At 36.9% G+C, this 19,007-nt stretch overlaps 1 protein-coding gene and 1 long non-coding RNA gene across 9 annotated transcripts; both read right to left on the reverse strand.

The window, feature by feature from the left end:
• Nucleotides 1–873: 873 nt before the first annotated feature.
• On the reverse strand, nt 874–4,278 carry LOC103942067 (hsp70-Hsp90 organizing protein 3-like). The gene is made up of 7 exons (XM_048570831.1): nt 3,230–4,278; nt 2,121–2,409; nt 1,880–1,965; nt 1,573–1,796; nt 1,413–1,479; nt 1,271–1,330; nt 874–1,157 (listed from the first exon to the last, which is right to left on the reverse strand). The coding sequence occupies exons 1-7, from the start codon at nt 4,124–4,126 to the stop codon at nt 1,044–1,046; spliced, it is 1,737 nt and encodes a 578-aa protein (XP_048426788.1). The 5' UTR covers nt 4,127–4,278; the 3' UTR covers nt 874–1,043.
• An 8,174-nt stretch (nt 4,279–12,452) lies between these two features.
• Nucleotides 12,453–15,989, reverse strand: LOC103942066. 8 transcript variants are annotated; one of them, XR_007253326.1, is made up of 6 exons: nt 15,418–15,987; nt 14,810–14,951; nt 14,400–14,588; nt 14,095–14,177; nt 13,213–13,265; nt 12,453–12,680 (listed from the first exon to the last, which is right to left on the reverse strand). It is a non-coding gene; the product is annotated as an uncharacterized LOC103942066 (long non-coding RNA). The 8 variants fall into 8 exon arrangements; XR_007253330.1 differs by having other exon boundaries at nt 14,095–14,200; XR_007253321.1 differs by having other exon boundaries at nt 14,095–14,588; nt 15,418–15,989.
• Between the last annotated feature and the right edge of the window lie 3,018 nt (nt 15,990–19,007).

Raw genomic sequence — 19,007 nt, forward strand, 5'->3', positions numbered from 1 at the left:
CCTCTCCTTTTCCCCATTTTTTCTCTCTTTACCAAAAGACATTGAGAGTTTATAGTGATTTTTCCTCTAAAAAGGATACCGCTCATAAATTTGTGTTGTAATTTTATGCGCAAACAAAAACGAATTTTATTAAAATACCAAATGCTAACGTTGTAGATGAAAGCAAAGAAATAAACAATCTCAAACTAAGAACATGATATTTAACGTGGTCCAGCATAAAGGCTTATGTTTAGAGGCGAAGCACGATGAGAAATTTTACTAAGCAAATGAAGAATACAAAACAATGTAATTCTCACAACCCAAATCTCACGAATTATAAATCCTAAACCAAACGAGTAAAGAACTTGAACAAACGGAGAAGAATCTCCCACATTCTCTGACATCTTGATTCTCACAAAATTGCCAAATGCATGAGCCATGAGTGTGGCAATTCATGGCTCATCTGTTTGACAATTTGATGAGAATCAATTTATGAGTTCGTGAGTTAAAAAGTAATTTGAGAGAATCTTCTTTGTTAATCCTCTAATTGTTAGGTTTAGAGTTTGTAATTTATGAAATTTGAATGGTGAAGAAAAGAGTAATCTCCACTTGTATAGTGAAATTCTTCACCGCGTTTCACCCGTGAACGTAAGCTTTACGCCTAACCATGTAAATCTCATGTTCTTTTGAGTTTGTTTTTAGCTTTCGCATACGATCATCTAAACTTGCTATCGACCTCACTAACGTTAATTTAATCCATTTCCTATGGAAATCTCTTAACTTTACTACAGATATTTGAAAACTAAACTTAAAAACTCATACGACGCAATCCATAGGGTGGTGAGCAAACATTTTCGCCACCAATTGATAAGACATGCCGATTTAGAGAGAGAGTGATTCCAACATATGAAAAAACATTAAAACCAAAACAGTAGATACATCACAAAATTTTCCGAAGTGAAAAATTCTAAGCTAATTACTCAAATGGACATCAAATAATTGAAAAGTACAATTGGATGACAAAGGATTCTTTTCTGATTACATGGTCAAGACTTTCCCATTGCTTACCGAAGCTGGACAATTCCTGCACTGACGAGCTTCTGGATCTTGCTCATCACCATAGGGTTCTTTGTGTGTTCCTGAGCAGCCTTGGGGTTTTCCTGGAAGTCGGTTAACACCTGAACACATCCCGACCAATGGAACTTTAGACATTCATACACCGCGTATACAAAATAAAACTGAATTAACGAGGAAACCATGAAACAACAGCGACACTATAAATTATGCTGACCTGTCTCATAACAGGATCTTGGAGAATATTTTGAATTTCCGGGTCCTGCATTCCCTTAGCCTGCAAGAAACAACAAACTCAATAACGTATTACAATCTCGAGAAACTAAATCACCGACGAAGAAGTTTGGCAAGTCACACACCTGTCTTTCCTTTAACTCCTCGGGACTCAGATCCCCCCGGCTTGCTTTGTTAATTTGCTCTACACATCTGCAATCAATTTCAAGTGGTGCTCTCCAGCATTACACAAAACATGAAGTAAAAATTAAGCAACAGAGAGTAGAACAATTCACATAAACAAACCTTCGCACACCATCAAGCAATTCCTGGTTGCTACGATCGTGTTTCAACCCCTCCTGGTATGTTTCCAAAGCTTTCTCATATTCTTTCATGAAAAACTGGACAGCACCTTTTCTGGTGTAACCCTTTGCAAAGGTTGGATCAAGCTCAATGCACTTCTCTGCATCTTTTAGCCCCTCAGGCATTGCCCCAAGTTTTGTATAACATGCAGCTCTGTTGCTATATGCCTAAATCAAACCATGAAATGTCAGACAACATTTAATACACATTTGGATGATCAACTATATAAGAACACTGGAGGTTCTCCCACCTTTGCATCCTTGGGGTTCCTTCTCAGAGCTTCGGTGTACTGCTTAATAGCCTCTGGGTACTTTTGCTGCTTGAAATATTCATTACCTGCCCATCATCGACAAGCAGTCAAGCTAGAGAGACATGGAAGGCATAAGTAAAAATACATGTCACAGAACCACTTGATGCAGACAGATAAAAACAGGCAATAATAAAGTTTCAAGGAGGTGGAAGTTATAAGCACATGAAAGTTAATGACAAACCTTTCTCACGCTCCTCATCAGCTAACTTTGGATCATAGTACTCTTGTTGCTCTAGATCCTTCTTTGCTTTCTCAGCATCATTCAATTTCTTTAAGGTATCTGGGTTGCGATGCTCTGTGAGAGCTTTCTGGAATGACTCAATCGCAGGTTCAAAGTCCTTGGAGCATTTCGCCATCTTCACATAGGCAGTTCCCTTCCTAGTCAAAGCTTTGGCTATCATTTTAAAGTCAGACCTTAGCTCTCTTCCTCTTTCCACAGCCTTCTCACAGTCCTTAATGCAGTCCTCAAACTGATATAATTTAACAATGCACTCAAATCAATAATCAATAATCCATAATCCATAACAAGCTAACAATACCAATATTACGACGAAGCATAAAGTTGTCAACAAGACTAGGGATCAAGACTACTTTCATCTTTCACATCAGAAAACCAAAGTCTATAACAGGTATAGCATGACCAAGCAAGGAGCGAAAGCAAACAACAATATGGCCCATAAAAAAGAACACCGAATATGCAAGTATGAAGCCGAAAGAGGTTTCACTTTTTTGTGTAGATATTCTACCACATCCAAATTGTAACATGAACTTCTACAAATGATACAAAAAGGAGGATTACTGAAATTTGGGTCTAGCCAGCTCAGCCTCAGGTGTGCAAGCATTATTGAAGAGGACATCCCAAGTCCAAATTTGTCAGACCATAAGGACAAACAAAGCATAATTAACAAAGGACAAACGGTCTGGTCAGAGCAACTGAATAAAATCTGTGCAGCGTCGCAGCTAAATCATTAGTCTTTGGGAAAAACTTCAATTGTTTTTTCATTTGCGTGGGCAATTCATAAACCACAAATAATTATTAGACCAACTAAACTTATGGGGCTAGGTCTATACATCAATCTAAATTGAGCTAGCTCGTTTTCTGTAACATCATCATTAAAGTTACAGCATCGAGCAGCTTCATCTAAATCAATAAACATCACAGCGTATCCACAAAGAACACTAAATTATACAAACAGTAGCAGCTTATAGTCAACCATACTACCAATCAAAGTGTAAACATTATTATGCAGCTTAAAAATAAATGGCAAACACTAGATATGCAATCCATACCTGACCCATTTCCAAATACGTCGCAGCGCGATTCAAGATAAACGAAATGTCCTCATCATCCAACTCAATGGCCTTAGTGTAGCGCTGAATCGCTGTGTTGAAGTCCTTCTTCTTATAAGCCGCATTGCCAGCCTCCTTCTCCTTTATTGCCTCGGCCCTCCTCTTCTTCGCCTCCCTCTCCTCCTCGTTCACCTCCATCGGCTCTGGCTCTGGCTCCGGCTGAGGCTCCAGCTTCTTCTCCTCCTTCCGGGGCTCAGGTTGCTTCCGCTCCGGCGGAGACTCTGGCATCTCCTCATCCTCCGTCCCCGCTCCACCGTGTAACTTCACGTTGAGCAAAACCCCAAGGGCTTGCATAACCCTCTGGTCCTTCAGATACAAATTGAGATTGCTCGGGTTTTTCTGAATCTCCTGCATCATCTTCACAAAATCAGGTTGCTGCAAGAAAGCTCGGGTCGACGGGTCCGCAGTGAGCTTGGCCCACATCTCAGGACCTGAGAACGCATCCCCAAACGGGTTCATGGGGGGAGGTTCAGCCCGGGAGCGGGCCGCACCGGCTTGAGCGTCGGCCAAACCAGACTTCAGAGCCTCGTTATTGGGGTCGATCTCGAGACCCTTCTTATAAGCTGAAACGGCGTTGTTGTAGTGGCCCAATCCGCAGTGAGCGGCGCCGAGCCGGCTGTAGCCCTTGGACCAATCGGGCTTAATCTCGACGGTCTTATTGGCGTCGGCTAGGGCTTCGGAGTATTTGTTGAGGGAGGCGTAGGCGGCGGATCGGTTGGAGTAGAGGACGTGGTTGGTGGGAGCGAGGTCGATGGCTTCAGAGAAGTGGTTGACGGCGGCGGTAAAGTCACCGGAGGAGAAAGCGGCGTTGCCTTTGGCTTTGGCTTCGTCGGCCATGGCTGTTTGGCGATTGAAGAAACCTATTCTACAGAAAGTAGAGGGATTGCGGGTTGAGGGGATTGAGGAAAAGACGAAAGGGCGAGCTTAATATAAGATAGATCAATAGTTTGTTTAAGGAACCAGAGGCTTCTAGTGAAAGTGGGTTTTGTTTGGGGTTCTGGAACCTTCGGTCTATATATATTTTTGTTTGGGTTATACATATTTTTGTTGTAATTATATTTAGAATATTAATGTGTATCTGTTTGAATATTCCTTAAGTTAGATATTATTCTATTAGAATTGTATTCTTATTATGCTAAGAATTTAACCTATCCTAATAATGGGGTGATACAATATATCTCACAATTAAATCTCTCTTCTCTCTCTTATTGTCGCCGGCCTCTTCTCTCTATTCTCTAAAAATAGTTCAGTAAATTAGGCTTACAAACACATTATCATCGCACTTTTGTCAGAAGCTAAAGAACTTAAGGATTGTTGGATGAGGCTTTCTTCTACAAAATTCAAAGACTTTTATTTGTTTTCTGCCAATCAGGTATGCTTAAAATAAAGTAAGATATTTGAAACATCTACGAAACATGAAAACATTTTTCATGATACATGATCCCCCTATATTTATATTTTCCTTCTGATATATATATGTTGACAAATATATGAAACATATACAATATATATGAAAACATTTTTCATGATACATGAACACCTTATATTTATATTTTCTTTCTGATACATATATGTTGACAAATATATGAAACATATACAATATATATATATATATATACAATATCTATACATATACAATACCAAATGAGGCAGAACTAGTGATAATAATAAAGTTAGCATATGGGGCGAAACTAGTGATAATAATAACCATGAGGACAATAATACCAAGGGCAATGATGATTAGGATTGGATGAACTGTTAAATGAATTGTTAATTGAGTTATGTGGAACTTGATGTGGAGGATAATCAGGATTAAAGATTCCATGAAACCAATTGTTATAAACAAATAGAAAGAATTGAACAAATGATTAATCGGTGTTTACCTTGAACTTGAGGTAGTTGATGAATTTACTGTGAATAAGGATTTTATGCCATTCAAAATCAGTTTTTATGAAAATATTCTTTATAATGAAAATAATGAATTCAAAATAATGATGCAAATATAATTTGAAAATAAGTTTTATTGCAAAATTTACACTAAAACTTACAATTAATTTACTGACGATTAAGTCAGCAAATGAGAAAATGACTGATGAAAAGGATATTGGTGCACGCAGGCATCCTTGACATTCTAAAATTAAAAGTGTTTACAATTTTTTATTTCTTTGGGTACAGTGAACTCAAAGAAACTTTTGATTGAGAAATTGTGGAAATTCCAAACTTCCCCTTTTCTCCTCCGTAGTCCACTTCTTATAGACCTGGAAAAGAGCTTGGAAGACTTGTTTTTACTATTTGATCAATGATGACTTGCTTTTCACTATTAATGAACATTGAAAATTGTTGGAATAATTGTTGTTTTTATTGTGGAAGCACGGGATGGATGATTGAATGACTCCAAAATTTGTCATAATAATTGGCGAGAAAGTGTTGCCTAACTGAATAATTCCATGGAATTATTGGTGCGAATAATGCTTGAACACCTGAACACTTCACATGGTTGATTTTGGAAAGATGACTAAAATTTTCACATGACTCTTATGCAAATGGGTCCTGGGAATTTTGATAATCGGCCTACTTGGCTGACTATGTTTTTTGGCTTGTTGAATTGGATGGTTGATGTGAGGATGCGTCTGAAGATTCGGAGTCTGCGGCTTCTGCTTCTTTAGTATAGAGCATCGCTGTTTCTGCAAGTAATTGTTGTGCTAAATCTTCGAGCTGTGTTGCTTTCTTTTTCTTTGAGCTTGACAATTTGGAAGACTTGACTGTTCCTTTAAGGGATGAAGATGGACTAATGTCCGATAATGATTGTTTCGGGATGACTGGCATTGATGGCCGTGTTGGTTATGCCAGAATGACTAGAGGTGGAGTAATGGGAAATTCGGTAAGGACCTGACTGATGGTCTTCTGATAGTTGAATTTATCCCACCACTTGACTGATTTGGCTCTGTAGACTTCATCTGTTTTGACTTCATAATTCCACTTCATGATCCATGGGACTTTGTACTTGGCCATGAATATTGGGAGATGTGTAATTCTGTAGTTGAATCGGCTTCTTTCAAATTTCTACTTGAAGCTGGCAAAGAGGGTCTACATGAGCTCTTATGGTAGGAGACTGGCTGTTGGGCCGTGAATTGGCCACCATTTTGGGAACCATGCAGGAAAATTCAATCTGAAACTTTTGTCAAAATTAATGAACCATGAATGACTAAAATCTTCTATTTGATGGAGAAAGATGTTAGTTCATGCATCAATGTAATCAAAGTAATTATAATGGTTATTGAGAATGTGGATATATTGGGTGTGAAGGGGTTTGCTTTTGTAAAGGAGGATTCCCCAATCTGATTCGGTTAAAAACCTTTCAATGTAAAAAGAATAGGATTTTATTTTCATGGGTTTTGCTGTAGAGAGGCTTGATTAAAATGGACTCGGTTTCACTTAGGATGAATTGATAGTATTTCAGTGTTTTATGTGATTATGTAGGATGATAATGAAAATTGGGTGGAAAGACTATTTTGGCTAATTTTTCTGGTGCTTGTTCTTGATTGAGATTGAAAGGGATACTTAAAAGATATTCATTAGGGTTTTTCTTGACGTATGGTGATGTTTTGGTATAGCTGATTGGTTGGGATGATGATGATTGGTATGTTGGGGTTGAATAAGGATCATATTGACTTATTAATCCTTTTTTATAATTGGGACGTGGTGATTGGTAGTTTGGCCTAAGGTTTCCTATTGTGGAACCTAAGGGAGTGAAACGGTTGGTAATGGCTAAGACCGATTAAGAATTTGGGCTTGATTCTTGTTTTACTGGTAGTGGTGGTAGAGTGGCTGGAAGCCTCCTTTGATCAAGTCTTCTTGTTATCATTCTTCCCCAGCAGAAATTTTTTGGTTAGGAAATTAGGGATGTTATTTTGACTACCTTTGATGTATTCGATTTCAAAATAAAAAATACTTAATATAACTTGCCATCGTGCAAAAATCTGTTTTGATGCAATGTTTTGTAGATTTGCAATCAACTCTAATTAAAAACTTTTGATTTAATAAATCATCTTGAAATTTACTAATACATAATATTATAGAAGATAATATTTCTTTCTTAATAGTACTATAATAACTTTGTGTTTGATTCCATACTCTTGAATGGAAACGAACAATTTGTTCAAGAGATCCGGAAAAAATTGATTGTTTGAGAATAACACCGTAACCAATTTCAGAGGCATCAGTTTCAACAATTTTGAAGGAATTAGGAGTTGGAATGCCAAGACAGGGCAAAGCCTTAACATGTGATTTGATTTGTTTAACTATGGAAGTATGAGTATTGGACCATGATGAAGGGTTTTCTTTTAGACGATCAAATAAGGGTTTACATTGTTGTCTAAGATGTGGATAAAATTCTTCAACATAATTTAGAGATCCTAGAAATCTCTATAATTAGGTTTTGTCAAATCTGGAAACTTATTTGCAAATTGAATTACTCTATCTATTGGTTAAATGGTTAACTGATGGATATTGTATCCTAAGAACCTAATTTTGGTTTGAATAACTTAATTTTGGTTGCTAAGACTACTAATCCATTTGACTTAATTATCCTAGCCAACATGTTTAAGTGTATCTAATGCTCATCTATCGATTTGGAATAAATGAGAACATTGTCAATATAAACAATTGAGAAATGACTGTATTGATTAAATATTTCGTTCATGATATTCTGAAATTCATTGGGGGCATTCTGAAGACCGAATGACATTACATTCCATTCATAATGACCAAAAGGAGTGACAAATGTTGTTTTATTTTTATCATCCTCATGAATTTGAATATGCCAAAATCCATACTTCATGTCGAATTTTGAGAAGATTACAGCTTTATTAAAGCTTTTAATTAATGCTTTTTTTATTAGGAATTGGATGCCTTATCCATTCCAAGACTTCATTAAGAGATTTGTAATTAATGACTAACCTGGGAGTTCTTCTTTCTAATTCAGCGTTCTTTTGGACGTAGAAAGCAGGACAAGACCATGATGATTTACTTTTCCTAATGATTCCTTTATTGAGAAGTTCTTGGATTTCTATTTTGCAGAATTCCATAACTTCTTGACTCATTTGGATTGGTCTGGCTTTCGTTGGTATTTTCTTTTCATTAAATTCCTTATTGTAAAGAAGTTTAACAGTATGTTGTTTTCTATGCCAAAAGGCGTTGCGAATATCCGGACAAATTTCATTAGCAAGTTTCTTTTGAAAGTTGTCAATACTTTGTAACAAAGATTTGTTTGTTAATTGTTCTTCAATTCTTTTGTAAATAATTTCTTCTTTTAAGAAATTAATTTGCTTTGATTTTTTTGTAACTAGATTGATGGTTTTTGAGATGCTATCTTTTTGTAATTGTCTTAATTTTTTGAGATTTGTTTCCGTGTAGAACTCAAATGTGATTTTTTGTCCTAACATTCTGGTGGTTATACGATTATGGTGTACCTTAAAAGGATATAGGAGAGTTATGAAGGGGAGACCTAAAATGACTGTGACACACCCCAACCGAGATCGGGGCATGCTGGCCGCCACGTGGAAGTGACGTAGCCATGTGCACAGTGCGGAAGCTAGAAACAGTAATAGAAAAGTGCGAATAATTTAAAACTAGCAACTATAGAGTAATAGGGTATGTGCTAGTGAAATTAAAACGCTGAATTCAGAGCCTAAGGTATACAGCAGCCCAGAAATAAATGTTACGACAATAGTGCGCCCGTAGGCGACCCTACATAGGTGGAGGTCTGTCAGAATGCCGGGACGTCCCTGGGGAAACCACCGAACCCGCTAAGCTACTAGAACCTGGAGGGGCGCAAAAACAAAAGCGTGAGTGGGCAAAACAAATCTCTTAGAAAACCATTTCATAAAACGTAAAATAACCCCTCGCCGTAAAACCTGTATACTTCCCAGAAAATAAACATATAAATGTAGGTATAAATATGCCAAGTATAATCAAGGGTATGCCAACATGCTCAAGGCCCCAATATAACATTCAAATGCTCAGGTATGTATAGCACATCAATAGAATAATAAAATGACAGCCGAAGTCCCTTAAGTGACCTGTACGGCTGAACCTAGAGCTCAATTTACCACTCATTCCCTAAACCTGCCCACGAGTCGGAACCACCTATAGTGGTCTGTACGACAAGCCTGGGTGTAATACATATAACGCTCTAGTGCTACGATCACGTGAAGGCTGTGCGAATAATTGCGGGTCACCTACAAGTCGGAACCACCTATAGTGGTCTGTACGACAGGACTGTGCACCTAACTTGGATTCAAGCTGAGCGTGTGGTGCGGGAGGTGAACAACACGTGAAAGACTGTGCCCTACTCTGGGCGGGAGCACTAACACCGGGGGTGCAGGTTATGAGCTCTCTAAGCACCTCGAACCACTATTTAATGCGAATGTAAAACAACGCTTACCTGGCACTTACCTAGGCCGCCGCAGCACCAACATATATGTAAATGACGTAAGAATAAATATATAAATCCACTTATATGCCACTAATCATGCATAGTCATCAATCATATAAAATTACGGCGTAAAACAAGGTATTTATACTAATTTTTGGGAAATAACATGTATATAGGTATATACGAAAAACAAAAGCCCACTCACTGGTAAGTAGAAGGGTCGTAGCCCCCCTGCCTCGAATGTGCACGCTCGTCCTCGGGATACGTGTCACCTATATGCGAATTAACTACAAAAACGTTAACTTTAAAGCACATAACCGTCCGTTCAAAATAATTTCCCATACATTGCTCAAAATGGACAAATGAATATACCAACGTGATCTACACAACCTCACGATCACAACCATATTTTTAAAATAATTTTTGGACACGTCACGCACCCCCACGCGCCAGCACAGGCACGGGTCCACGCGCCCCCACGCGCGGCCACGTGACCCCACGCGCGGCCACGTGACCTGCACACTGACGGTGTCAAGTGACGCCGTCAGGAATATTCCCTGGAATATTCCGTTAACCTTGACTGACGCCGTTACTGTCAGTTAGGAATATTCCGTTAACCTTAACGGAATATTCCCCTGTCTTCTCCGGCGAGCCACCGCCGCCGGCGCCGCCGCCGCCGTCGCCGGAAAACTGCAAATTTTTCCAACTTTGTTTTCTCACTCGTTTTTCAACCATTTTTCACGTTCTTTATACCAAAATGAAGCTTAAGACTAGTAGATTCACGTTAGACTAGTTTTAAGGCCTAAAAAAATCAAAGAATCTCACCTGCAACAACGATCCAAGTTCGGCCAACTTTGAACCAAGCTTTCCCGACGTCCAAATTCACCCAACGAAGCACTCCCAAGCTCCTGGGAACCTCACTAACACATCTACAAGCTTAAAATGTCCAAAAACATCCTAGATTAGGTTTGCATGAATAGTGACCCAAAACAGACCTCGTGAAATCGACGTGAAAACGTCGAGATTCTTACCTGAAAATGGCACCACTAGACTCCTCTCAGCTCCACGAGTTCAATGGTAGCCTTGGATCCCTCGATCTGTGACGTTTTAGGGTGTGTGTGTGTGTGTCCGTACGTATATGGTGAAGAAGAAGGGGAAAGAGAGAGACACGGGAGGGAGAGAGTGACAGAGACAGAGACAGAGGGTGAGGGTGAGTGAGACAGTGTGTGTGTGTGTGTGTGTGTGGCCCAAAGTTTGCCAACACCACACAAACAACCAAACAACATAACAAAATAACTAGGGGTAAAATGGTAATTTCACGCGTACGGTTCCGATAACTCCGGGACGGGATGTCACAACTGGGTTTGAAATTTTTTTTATCAAAACAAATGGAGTTTTAAAACAGACATTATTTTGATAGACATGGGTTTTTGGGATTTTATATTTTAATTGCATTTGTGACTGATTTGCAACACTAAGAATTTTTGTTGATTTGTGGAAATACTTAGTGGGAATTAAACCTTCTTGAATACAATTCAAGTCTGCACCTGAATCAATTAAGGCAATTGTTTCTAACTAGAAGTCTTCAATTATTATTTTTATTTTAGAATACCATTTCTGGATCCTAATTTTTTGTAGTAATCCTAAAACTAGGTTTTTTGTTGGGTTTTCTATGGACTTGGATTTTGACTCTTGATCGGAGGAAGAATTATTGTGTCCTTCATCATTATTGCCAAGGAGTGCTTGTGTTTGGATACTATTGAAATGTGAGTGAATTTCTATGTTTTCTGATTTTAAGGACTTAATTTCTTCCTTAATCTTATTGACTTATCTTTGTAGATCTTTGACTATAATTTCTTTCTTAGCTTTATTAAAACTTTCCAAGGTTATGTTAAGACAGATTTTTGGGGCCACTGGGGGTTGACTAGTACTGGCTTCTTCAGGGGAGACTAACTTCTTAAGTCTTTTTAAATAAAATGACTTTAATTCAAGGTCATCTACTTTGCTGATTAACTAGATAAGATGATCTTCTTGTTCTTCTTGTTTATTAAGGACTGAAATCGTTTTACAATAAGTATTAGTGTATCCTATTTTAATGTCGGGGGATGAAAGATTCCTTGGGGAATTACTGGAAGAAGGCGAATTAGAATCTAAATCATCTTCGGATTGACTATGGTCTGTATCTCTTAATTCTTAGACTTGGATTAGTTGAGTTTTCTCTTCTTCAGAGATTTTCAATTGCACTACAACATAATTGGTCTTTTGCGCCGCACAAAAAGTGCCGTAAACGGTTATTCACGGCGTAAGCCCCCAAGCAGTAAAAGCCCCTGTCGTAAAAGATGTTTGGTCAAATACAACATTCTCTAGTGGCTGTGAATAATTTAAGCAAAACACGTCGTAAATGCCCTTTCAGGCATGCCTTGCGCACCTTAATTGAAATTAAATACGACGTTGATGAAATGTCGTAATATTATGAAAACAATTACGGCATACATGTGTGCCGTAATTTATATTTGATACGGCGTTTGTTGAATGTCGTAATACTGTGAAAGCAATTACAGCATACGTTGTACATCGTAAATGAAGACTAACATCAACAATTACTGTAGATTTTGCAAAAGGTATTTTACATTTATTAATTTTCTATTAATACATACATATATGTGTGTGTGTGTGTGTGTGTGTGTGTGTGTGTGAATCGACAAAATTACCATTTACCATAATACAAAATTTCATAAATGATCATATCGTCAAAATGTATTACAAGTTGAACAAAGCTAAAGTCAATATCAAACTACACATGAAATACGAAATAGGCCTCTAATAACAAAGAAATTTATCACTTGAAAGACTTCACTTGAAAGACTTCACTTTTCCTTGAACACCTCCAAACGAAGTCCTTTGAGAGTGAAATACTGCTCCTAATGCTTGAACCACACTAATTGCTATCTCTATCTGCATAGACATAAGCACATGGAATAATAGAAAATCTATTGCATTGCTATATGTAGAAATACACATTTAATCTCAAGTAAGAAAGGTGATACTGAAAAAACCTAATCATTGTCATACAAAATGTGGTTATGGTTATCAATTATGATATCCCCAAGGACTCTAAGGTAAGACTCACTATTTTTTGATTTAGTGGCTTGCTGTTATCAATTTACATCAAAGTTAGCCATTTATCTAGTTTTTGGGTCTTAATATATTACAAATTAAGCATCAACAGAAGCACCAACAAATTTCAATTTTTTTCATTTCTTTTTGTTCCATTTTCTTCAATCCAATCAACTTTCTTGGGAACTAAAACAAAAGGAGAGAAAGAGAGAGTTCCCAACTTGTCTCAACTTCGTCTTTGGAAACTAGGTGCTGGGAATGGATAAAGTTCCCAAGATAATTAAGAGCTAGTGAAAACAAAATGTTAACTTAGAAATTGATAAAGACTTTAATACTAATACAATTAAGTATAAACTTTTCCACTCATTACCGCTGCATTTGCAACCTCTTCATTTAAAAATTCACCAAAGACTTGAATGCTACCTGAAAAATAGTAAAAGGAAATAGAATAAATAAGTGAATTGGTAAAACTTCATAACATCTAAATTAATATTGTAAGGAACACAATATAAAGATAACAACAATCACCACTAACACATTAAACTCCAAATACTTAAATTAATTAGTAGAAATTGTCAATTATAGTACAATTGGAAGTGTTGACACAAACAAAAAATGTTTTGTTCCTCTTTACAATTGATGCACATCCTAAAGTTGACAGAAGAAACTAATCATGACTACCAAGCAGTCTGGGTGTCGGTCGATGATGAAGACACCAATCAAATTCTGCCTATCTCAACAGAATCCAACAGTTGAGGATTTTTGCAATTTGTTGGTTTCAAGGTTAGATTAATTGTGAGAGAAACTGTCGAAATGAATATGTTGGTTTGAGGGTTCGAATTTTTTTTGCGATGATTGTAAGCAACAAAAGAGATGAAGCAGTGAGTGAGAGAAAAGTGGTGAGCGACAGAAGCGGTGAGAGTGCAACCAGGAAGAGAGTAAACAGCAGGCAAAAAAGGAAGGCAACACTGAATTCTTCTTGACTACCTATTTAGTGAGTTCTTGGACCTATTTAGAGAGTTACTAGAATGAAATGAAGCCAACTCTACAATAGAGAAACAAACGAGAAAGTCAAAATCCAGAAATCTAAGTTTAACTCAATCAAATATAATAAACAATGAAAGTTGCAAACCGCAAATTCTCGAAATGTAGACAAAGAAACTTGTTTCTCAAGGACAATTGGTCTCTCTCTTCTCTGAATACAACATTTCAAAAACCAAACAATAATTAATAAAATAGAAAATTGAAGTACCTGGTAAGTTTTTATTTTTACACAAACCGTCATCTCCACTTGCTCTAAGTAAGGAGAAAGTGTGTGAACCACCCTTCATCACCCTTCATTCAAAACATCACAACATCTGCACTTATATAAAGGAAAAAAGAAATGGACCGAAATAAAATTATCTTATAACCCGATTATACAGAAGGCCAAACTCTTGAGTTGGGGCTGGTGGCCGTCGACCACATCATCGCCTCCATTTGAGAGAAAAGGGTTTGTTTGGCTCTTTTGTCCAATTATTTACATTAACCATATCTAAATGAAGACGGAATCAATACCTATGTTGCTCCCTTCTTGTGATCCAAATTTGAAGAAGGCCGATGGGGAAGGGCAGTTATAAGTGTCATCCTCTTTGTTTCTCCTGTCCTTTCATTGTCGACCAAAACAACATCAAACCAAGTGCAATACAATCCAATGTAATGCTCACAAAATTTGAGCTCTAAGCAAAGTCACAGGTCAGCAATCACCTAATCGATCATAACACCATCGAAAATATGAAAAACATAAACAATTAAGTCAGCAACATGATATGCCAACCCTTTCATAGAAACATAGATTGCAATTCAAATATGCCACATTATTTACAAACAATTACAAATCAAGAAACAATTAATTCATCATCATGAATTGTAGTGTAACATGAACACCATTAATTAGAAAAGACAAAGCTACATGACAATAAACATACAGAGAGTAACTACTTCAGTTCCTTCCCAAAAGCAATCTTTTGCATGATAACAAAAGAGCGGTTGATCTCTGATCTAATTGCAGACACAATCTGCAGAACCAACTTCTATGGAATTTGAACTTGTGAAATGTGGGGTGGAGACCTGAATGTAACAAATTGGTGTTAAGTGAATAATTCCAAACATATAAAATTTAGATCATCATAGCCGAACGCAAACAGAACAATTAAATAAAGAATCGAAGGCATGCGCAATCTAATTAGACAAATAAGTGGACTTTCCCATGCCGAAATCTGAAAGGCCAACAGAAATCTCTCTTATGTTAACAAAACACACAGACACACACCAGTGTTTTAATTCTCCTTCAATACTCAATGAGCACGACAAGAAGAAGCTAAAGGCTAGAAAGAAGCTTCCAAAGAGAACAATCTATAAAGCAGACCACAAAAATTAGACAAAACCCAAAAAATAAGCAGTAAAAAAAATCCTAAATTAAAAAAAACATGCTAATATTCTATAAATCATAATATGAACTACAACCCATCAATCATTTCCCAAAATAAACTACAAATCACAAAATTACCTAGCCCAAATCGGCCTGAGAACTCACCAGGAAACCAAGGCTTTTCTGGGCTTAAAATTTCCTTCGAATTGGGACCAAATTCACGGTTTTTCAGCAAGAGGTCGATGTGCTTCGTAGTTTATGAGAGAGAGAATCGAAGAGATTTCAAACAGCTTGGTGGTTTTTGAGCAACACAGTGTTGGCGTTGGTGATTTCTGAGAGAGAAAGCGAGGAGAGAAAATGGAGATGGAAGCAGAGTTGAGGCTATGTCGTAGAAGCAGAATCGATGGCTTCCACGATCATCAAGCTGGACCGCACACGCACAACCCCCACCCATCTAAACACCATTTCAGAACTGTCGATCCTCTTCAAATAGATCGATCGATTCCAGAGACAGAGAAAGGAGGAGTAAGATGACGGAGGCAAGAGAAATGAGATAGAGGCGAGACTGCCTGTATCGTTCTCGAGGGTTCTGCGAGATGGAAGAGGCAAGGAAGGTTTGAGAAGGAAATGGAAAAAGGCCGACTTTACCATCATTTTGAATTTTCATTTAGCACCAATTTTTTTAGCTTTTTTGGGGGGCTTATAGAAAACGTTGCAATTACTGGTGCCATTATTTGGGGGGCTTGAGAAGGAAATGGAGAAAAGTGTCAAGTGTCGAGTGGGAAAGTTTAGGCGCGAAGCTAGAAGCCATTATTTGCGATGTGTCATTTGTGCCATAAAAAGTAGGGACTCAAATATATAGAAAATTCACTTTACGACATAATGTGATGCCTTAAAAAAAGAAGGAAAATGCGTCGTGTAAATTGTCAAATACAACACATAACACTTAAGCGCAAATATTTTTATTTAATGACTTGCACAAAAGTGATGCCTTGAATGCTACATTATGTGCAAGTATTACGACATGAACTTTACGAATGTCATGAATAATATCATTTAAGGCATGCCAGTATTGTAAGCCGTATATTTCAAGTCGTAAAAGACCCAAACTGTTGCAGTTTTGGTTGATTGTTTTCTTGACTCTACATTTGTTTGCATAATGACCAAATTTGCCACACTTGTAGCAATTTCCTTTTTGTTCTTGATTTTTGGAGTGGAATTTTCCTGAGGGTTTCCTTTTCGACTTGGTAGACTTGGGTTTCTCGTAAAATTTATTTATTTCAAAATTTTTATTTTTGAATTTGTTATATTTGGAATGTCTCCTACTTGAGTACTTATTTGGGTACCTATTGTATACTTCTGCTTTTTTTTCTTTTTGTTAGATGGAGCAATAGGAGGTAATCTGTATTGTTCACAAAATGTTCCTAATTCGTATTTGGCTATTGACTTGTCTTTGTTGACTTGCTTTGTAATTTTCATATCAATACATATTTTCAATCCTTCTTTCTGGATAATATTAATAATATTTCCATAAGTAAAGGTATGATATGGTATAATACATTCTTTATTAACTAAAACATTTCTAATTTTATGGGCAAATAGATTTGGTAATCCATTAATGAATTTTTCTTTCCAAAATGGTTGATTACTATCTTCTCTAAGCATGACTCTAGACATGAAAACATCTTTGTACCATTTAAAATCGCTTAGGGTCGGACATCCCCACAAGAATGGAGCATTCCTGTAAATCCAATGATCAAAAGGTCGACAACTTGTGTTTGACTGAGGTTATGACTGGTAATATAACTATTAGCAACCATGGAGATGTGTTGTAATTTGTTCAAAAGTTCTTGTTTTGATAATCCATCTATGTTCCATTCATAGAGTTTATCAGTTGAGATTGAGATTTGATTTTGGATGTTTCTTTCCGCAAATTGAACATCCGGAGGTGTTGGCCTGGGATACCAATTTTTGGTAAGAGTTGTTGGGCTGACTCTTTTGTTTGTGATTCGTTTGAGTTCAGGATTTTGAAAAGCTTCTTCTACTTTTCTGATGGAATTTGTTTCACTCTCGCCTACTGAATCCCATATTGTAGAAATTGTTTCTGGTCCAGATTCATCTAGGTGTTGTAAAACGTTGACTGTTTTTTCTTGTTTTAACTCTTGTAACATTTGGTCTATTTTTTGACTTGTGGAAATTGTTTTCAAAGCGATTGTGCTAGAGGCAAACTCTGGGAAGTTGACTAATGGTTTTTCCCTAATTATTGGTTTTGGTTGAGAAAGTCTATCTATTTTGGTTTCAATTATGTCTAATTGTTTCCTATGGTGTGGAAACTCTGGTTTGTGAAATTGTTTTGTTCGATGACTGACTTGACTCCTGAATCTTCTGTGTTTGCAATTGTAATTAAAATTGTTTCTTGTGGAGGGTGGCTAGAAGAGACTATGGTTTTGTCTTCTTTAACCCAATTTTCTTTGGTGATGAGTTCTAACTTCTTTTCAGACTCATAATATTTTTCAATGAAATCGAAGAAAAATACTTCAAATCTGTGCCTTTTCATGAAATTGGTCCATTTATTGTAAATGTCCAATTTTTGTTCTTTTGTATATTTATTTTGAAAAATAATCTTCTGGGAATATTTTCTGTTGCTTCGATGTGAGCATTGAGTTTCTTCCATCGGGGTTTGAATGGTTTATTTAAGACTAATAATTGGTGGCTGATTTGACTTGCTTCGAATTTTGTTGAGGAGGTTTGTTCTCCTTAGTTTTGAGTATTGGGTTGATATCTTAGGTGAGTCACCTGAGAGGCTGTTTTTATTGACCTTAGTTTTATGTTAATCAGGTCAATGATTGATTCTTGTTGGGTGACTGTTGAGCTAGTTTCTACAGCCTTTAATTTTCTATTGGCTAAGGAATTGATTAAATCTTGATCTCGACCCACCATATTGGCTGATGTGGATCTAGAAAAAGAATTCCTACTTGGTTCTAATGATTTGTGTGACTGGGCTAATTCATAAAGGTGAACACTTGATTTTCTGACTGGTCGGTCAAAGTTGATTTTAACTGTTATGTCAAAATATTGTTCTATGCTATCTAAGTTGACTGAGTTATTTTGTATGCTTACTGGTTTGCTTTCATTAATCAAACACCAATCTGAAGACAAACTGATATTTGACCACCTAATGATTTTGGGTATTTTGATGTTGGCGTTTTCTTGATTAGTTTGGATTAGTAGTGTATAGTCTCTAGGACTTTTGACTAAGGCTTAGAAATTCATGTTTGTTCCTGTGACTTTGTAGTAAACTCCGAAAATTAAGGCTAATGGTTGGACTCCTTCAAGGACTTGATACCCTGAAGTTTTTATATTTAATGTGACTGCTTTCAGCATGTGGGGGTCTGAAAGACTTACTGTGAGATATGGGAAACAATCAAAATGAATTGGTCTGTCGTAAAGACTTGACTCAATCATTCCAAGAATGCTATCACTAAAGTCAGTGAATCTTACATCTCTAAGACATAACAAAATAAAGGTATTGAGGTATCTTCTTGTTAAGGGCTTGACTGCTATTTGGACTAGACCTATGTGAATGTAATTGTAACCATCTTTTCTATGAGTTTTGATTTGTTTTGGTGTGAATAATTGACAAGTGTCATGTTCTTTACCAAGAGCATAAACTTTTTCAACTGTTTTGACGTGATGTTCACTTCTAAAAGAGGCTACTGACCATTTCTTTTTGTAAATGTTTTTACTAGAAACAT

The sequence above is a fragment of a genome, unplaced genomic scaffold (genome assembly GCF_019419815.1).
Source record: "Pyrus x bretschneideri cultivar Hongxiangsu unplaced genomic scaffold, Pyrus_bretschneideri_v1 Contig103, whole genome shotgun sequence".
Classification (NCBI taxonomy): Eukaryota; Viridiplantae; Streptophyta; class Magnoliopsida; order Rosales; family Rosaceae; genus Pyrus; species Pyrus x bretschneideri.

Bases quoted from the DNA above. Each gene is read 5' to 3' on its own strand.
- LOC103942067 (XM_048570831.1), bottom strand. From the start codon at position 4,126: ATGGCCGACGAAGCCAAAGCCAAAGGCAACGCCGCTTTCTCCTCCGGT. The intron at 1,797-1,879 runs GTGGGAGAACCT...GGTTTGATTTAG, and splicing joins GGAACCCCAAGGATGCAAAG to GCATATAGCAACAGAGCTGC. The intron at 1,480-1,572 runs GTTTGTTTATGT...AATTGATTGCAG, and splicing joins TTGCTTGATGGTGTGCGAAG to ATGTGTAGAGCAAATTAACA.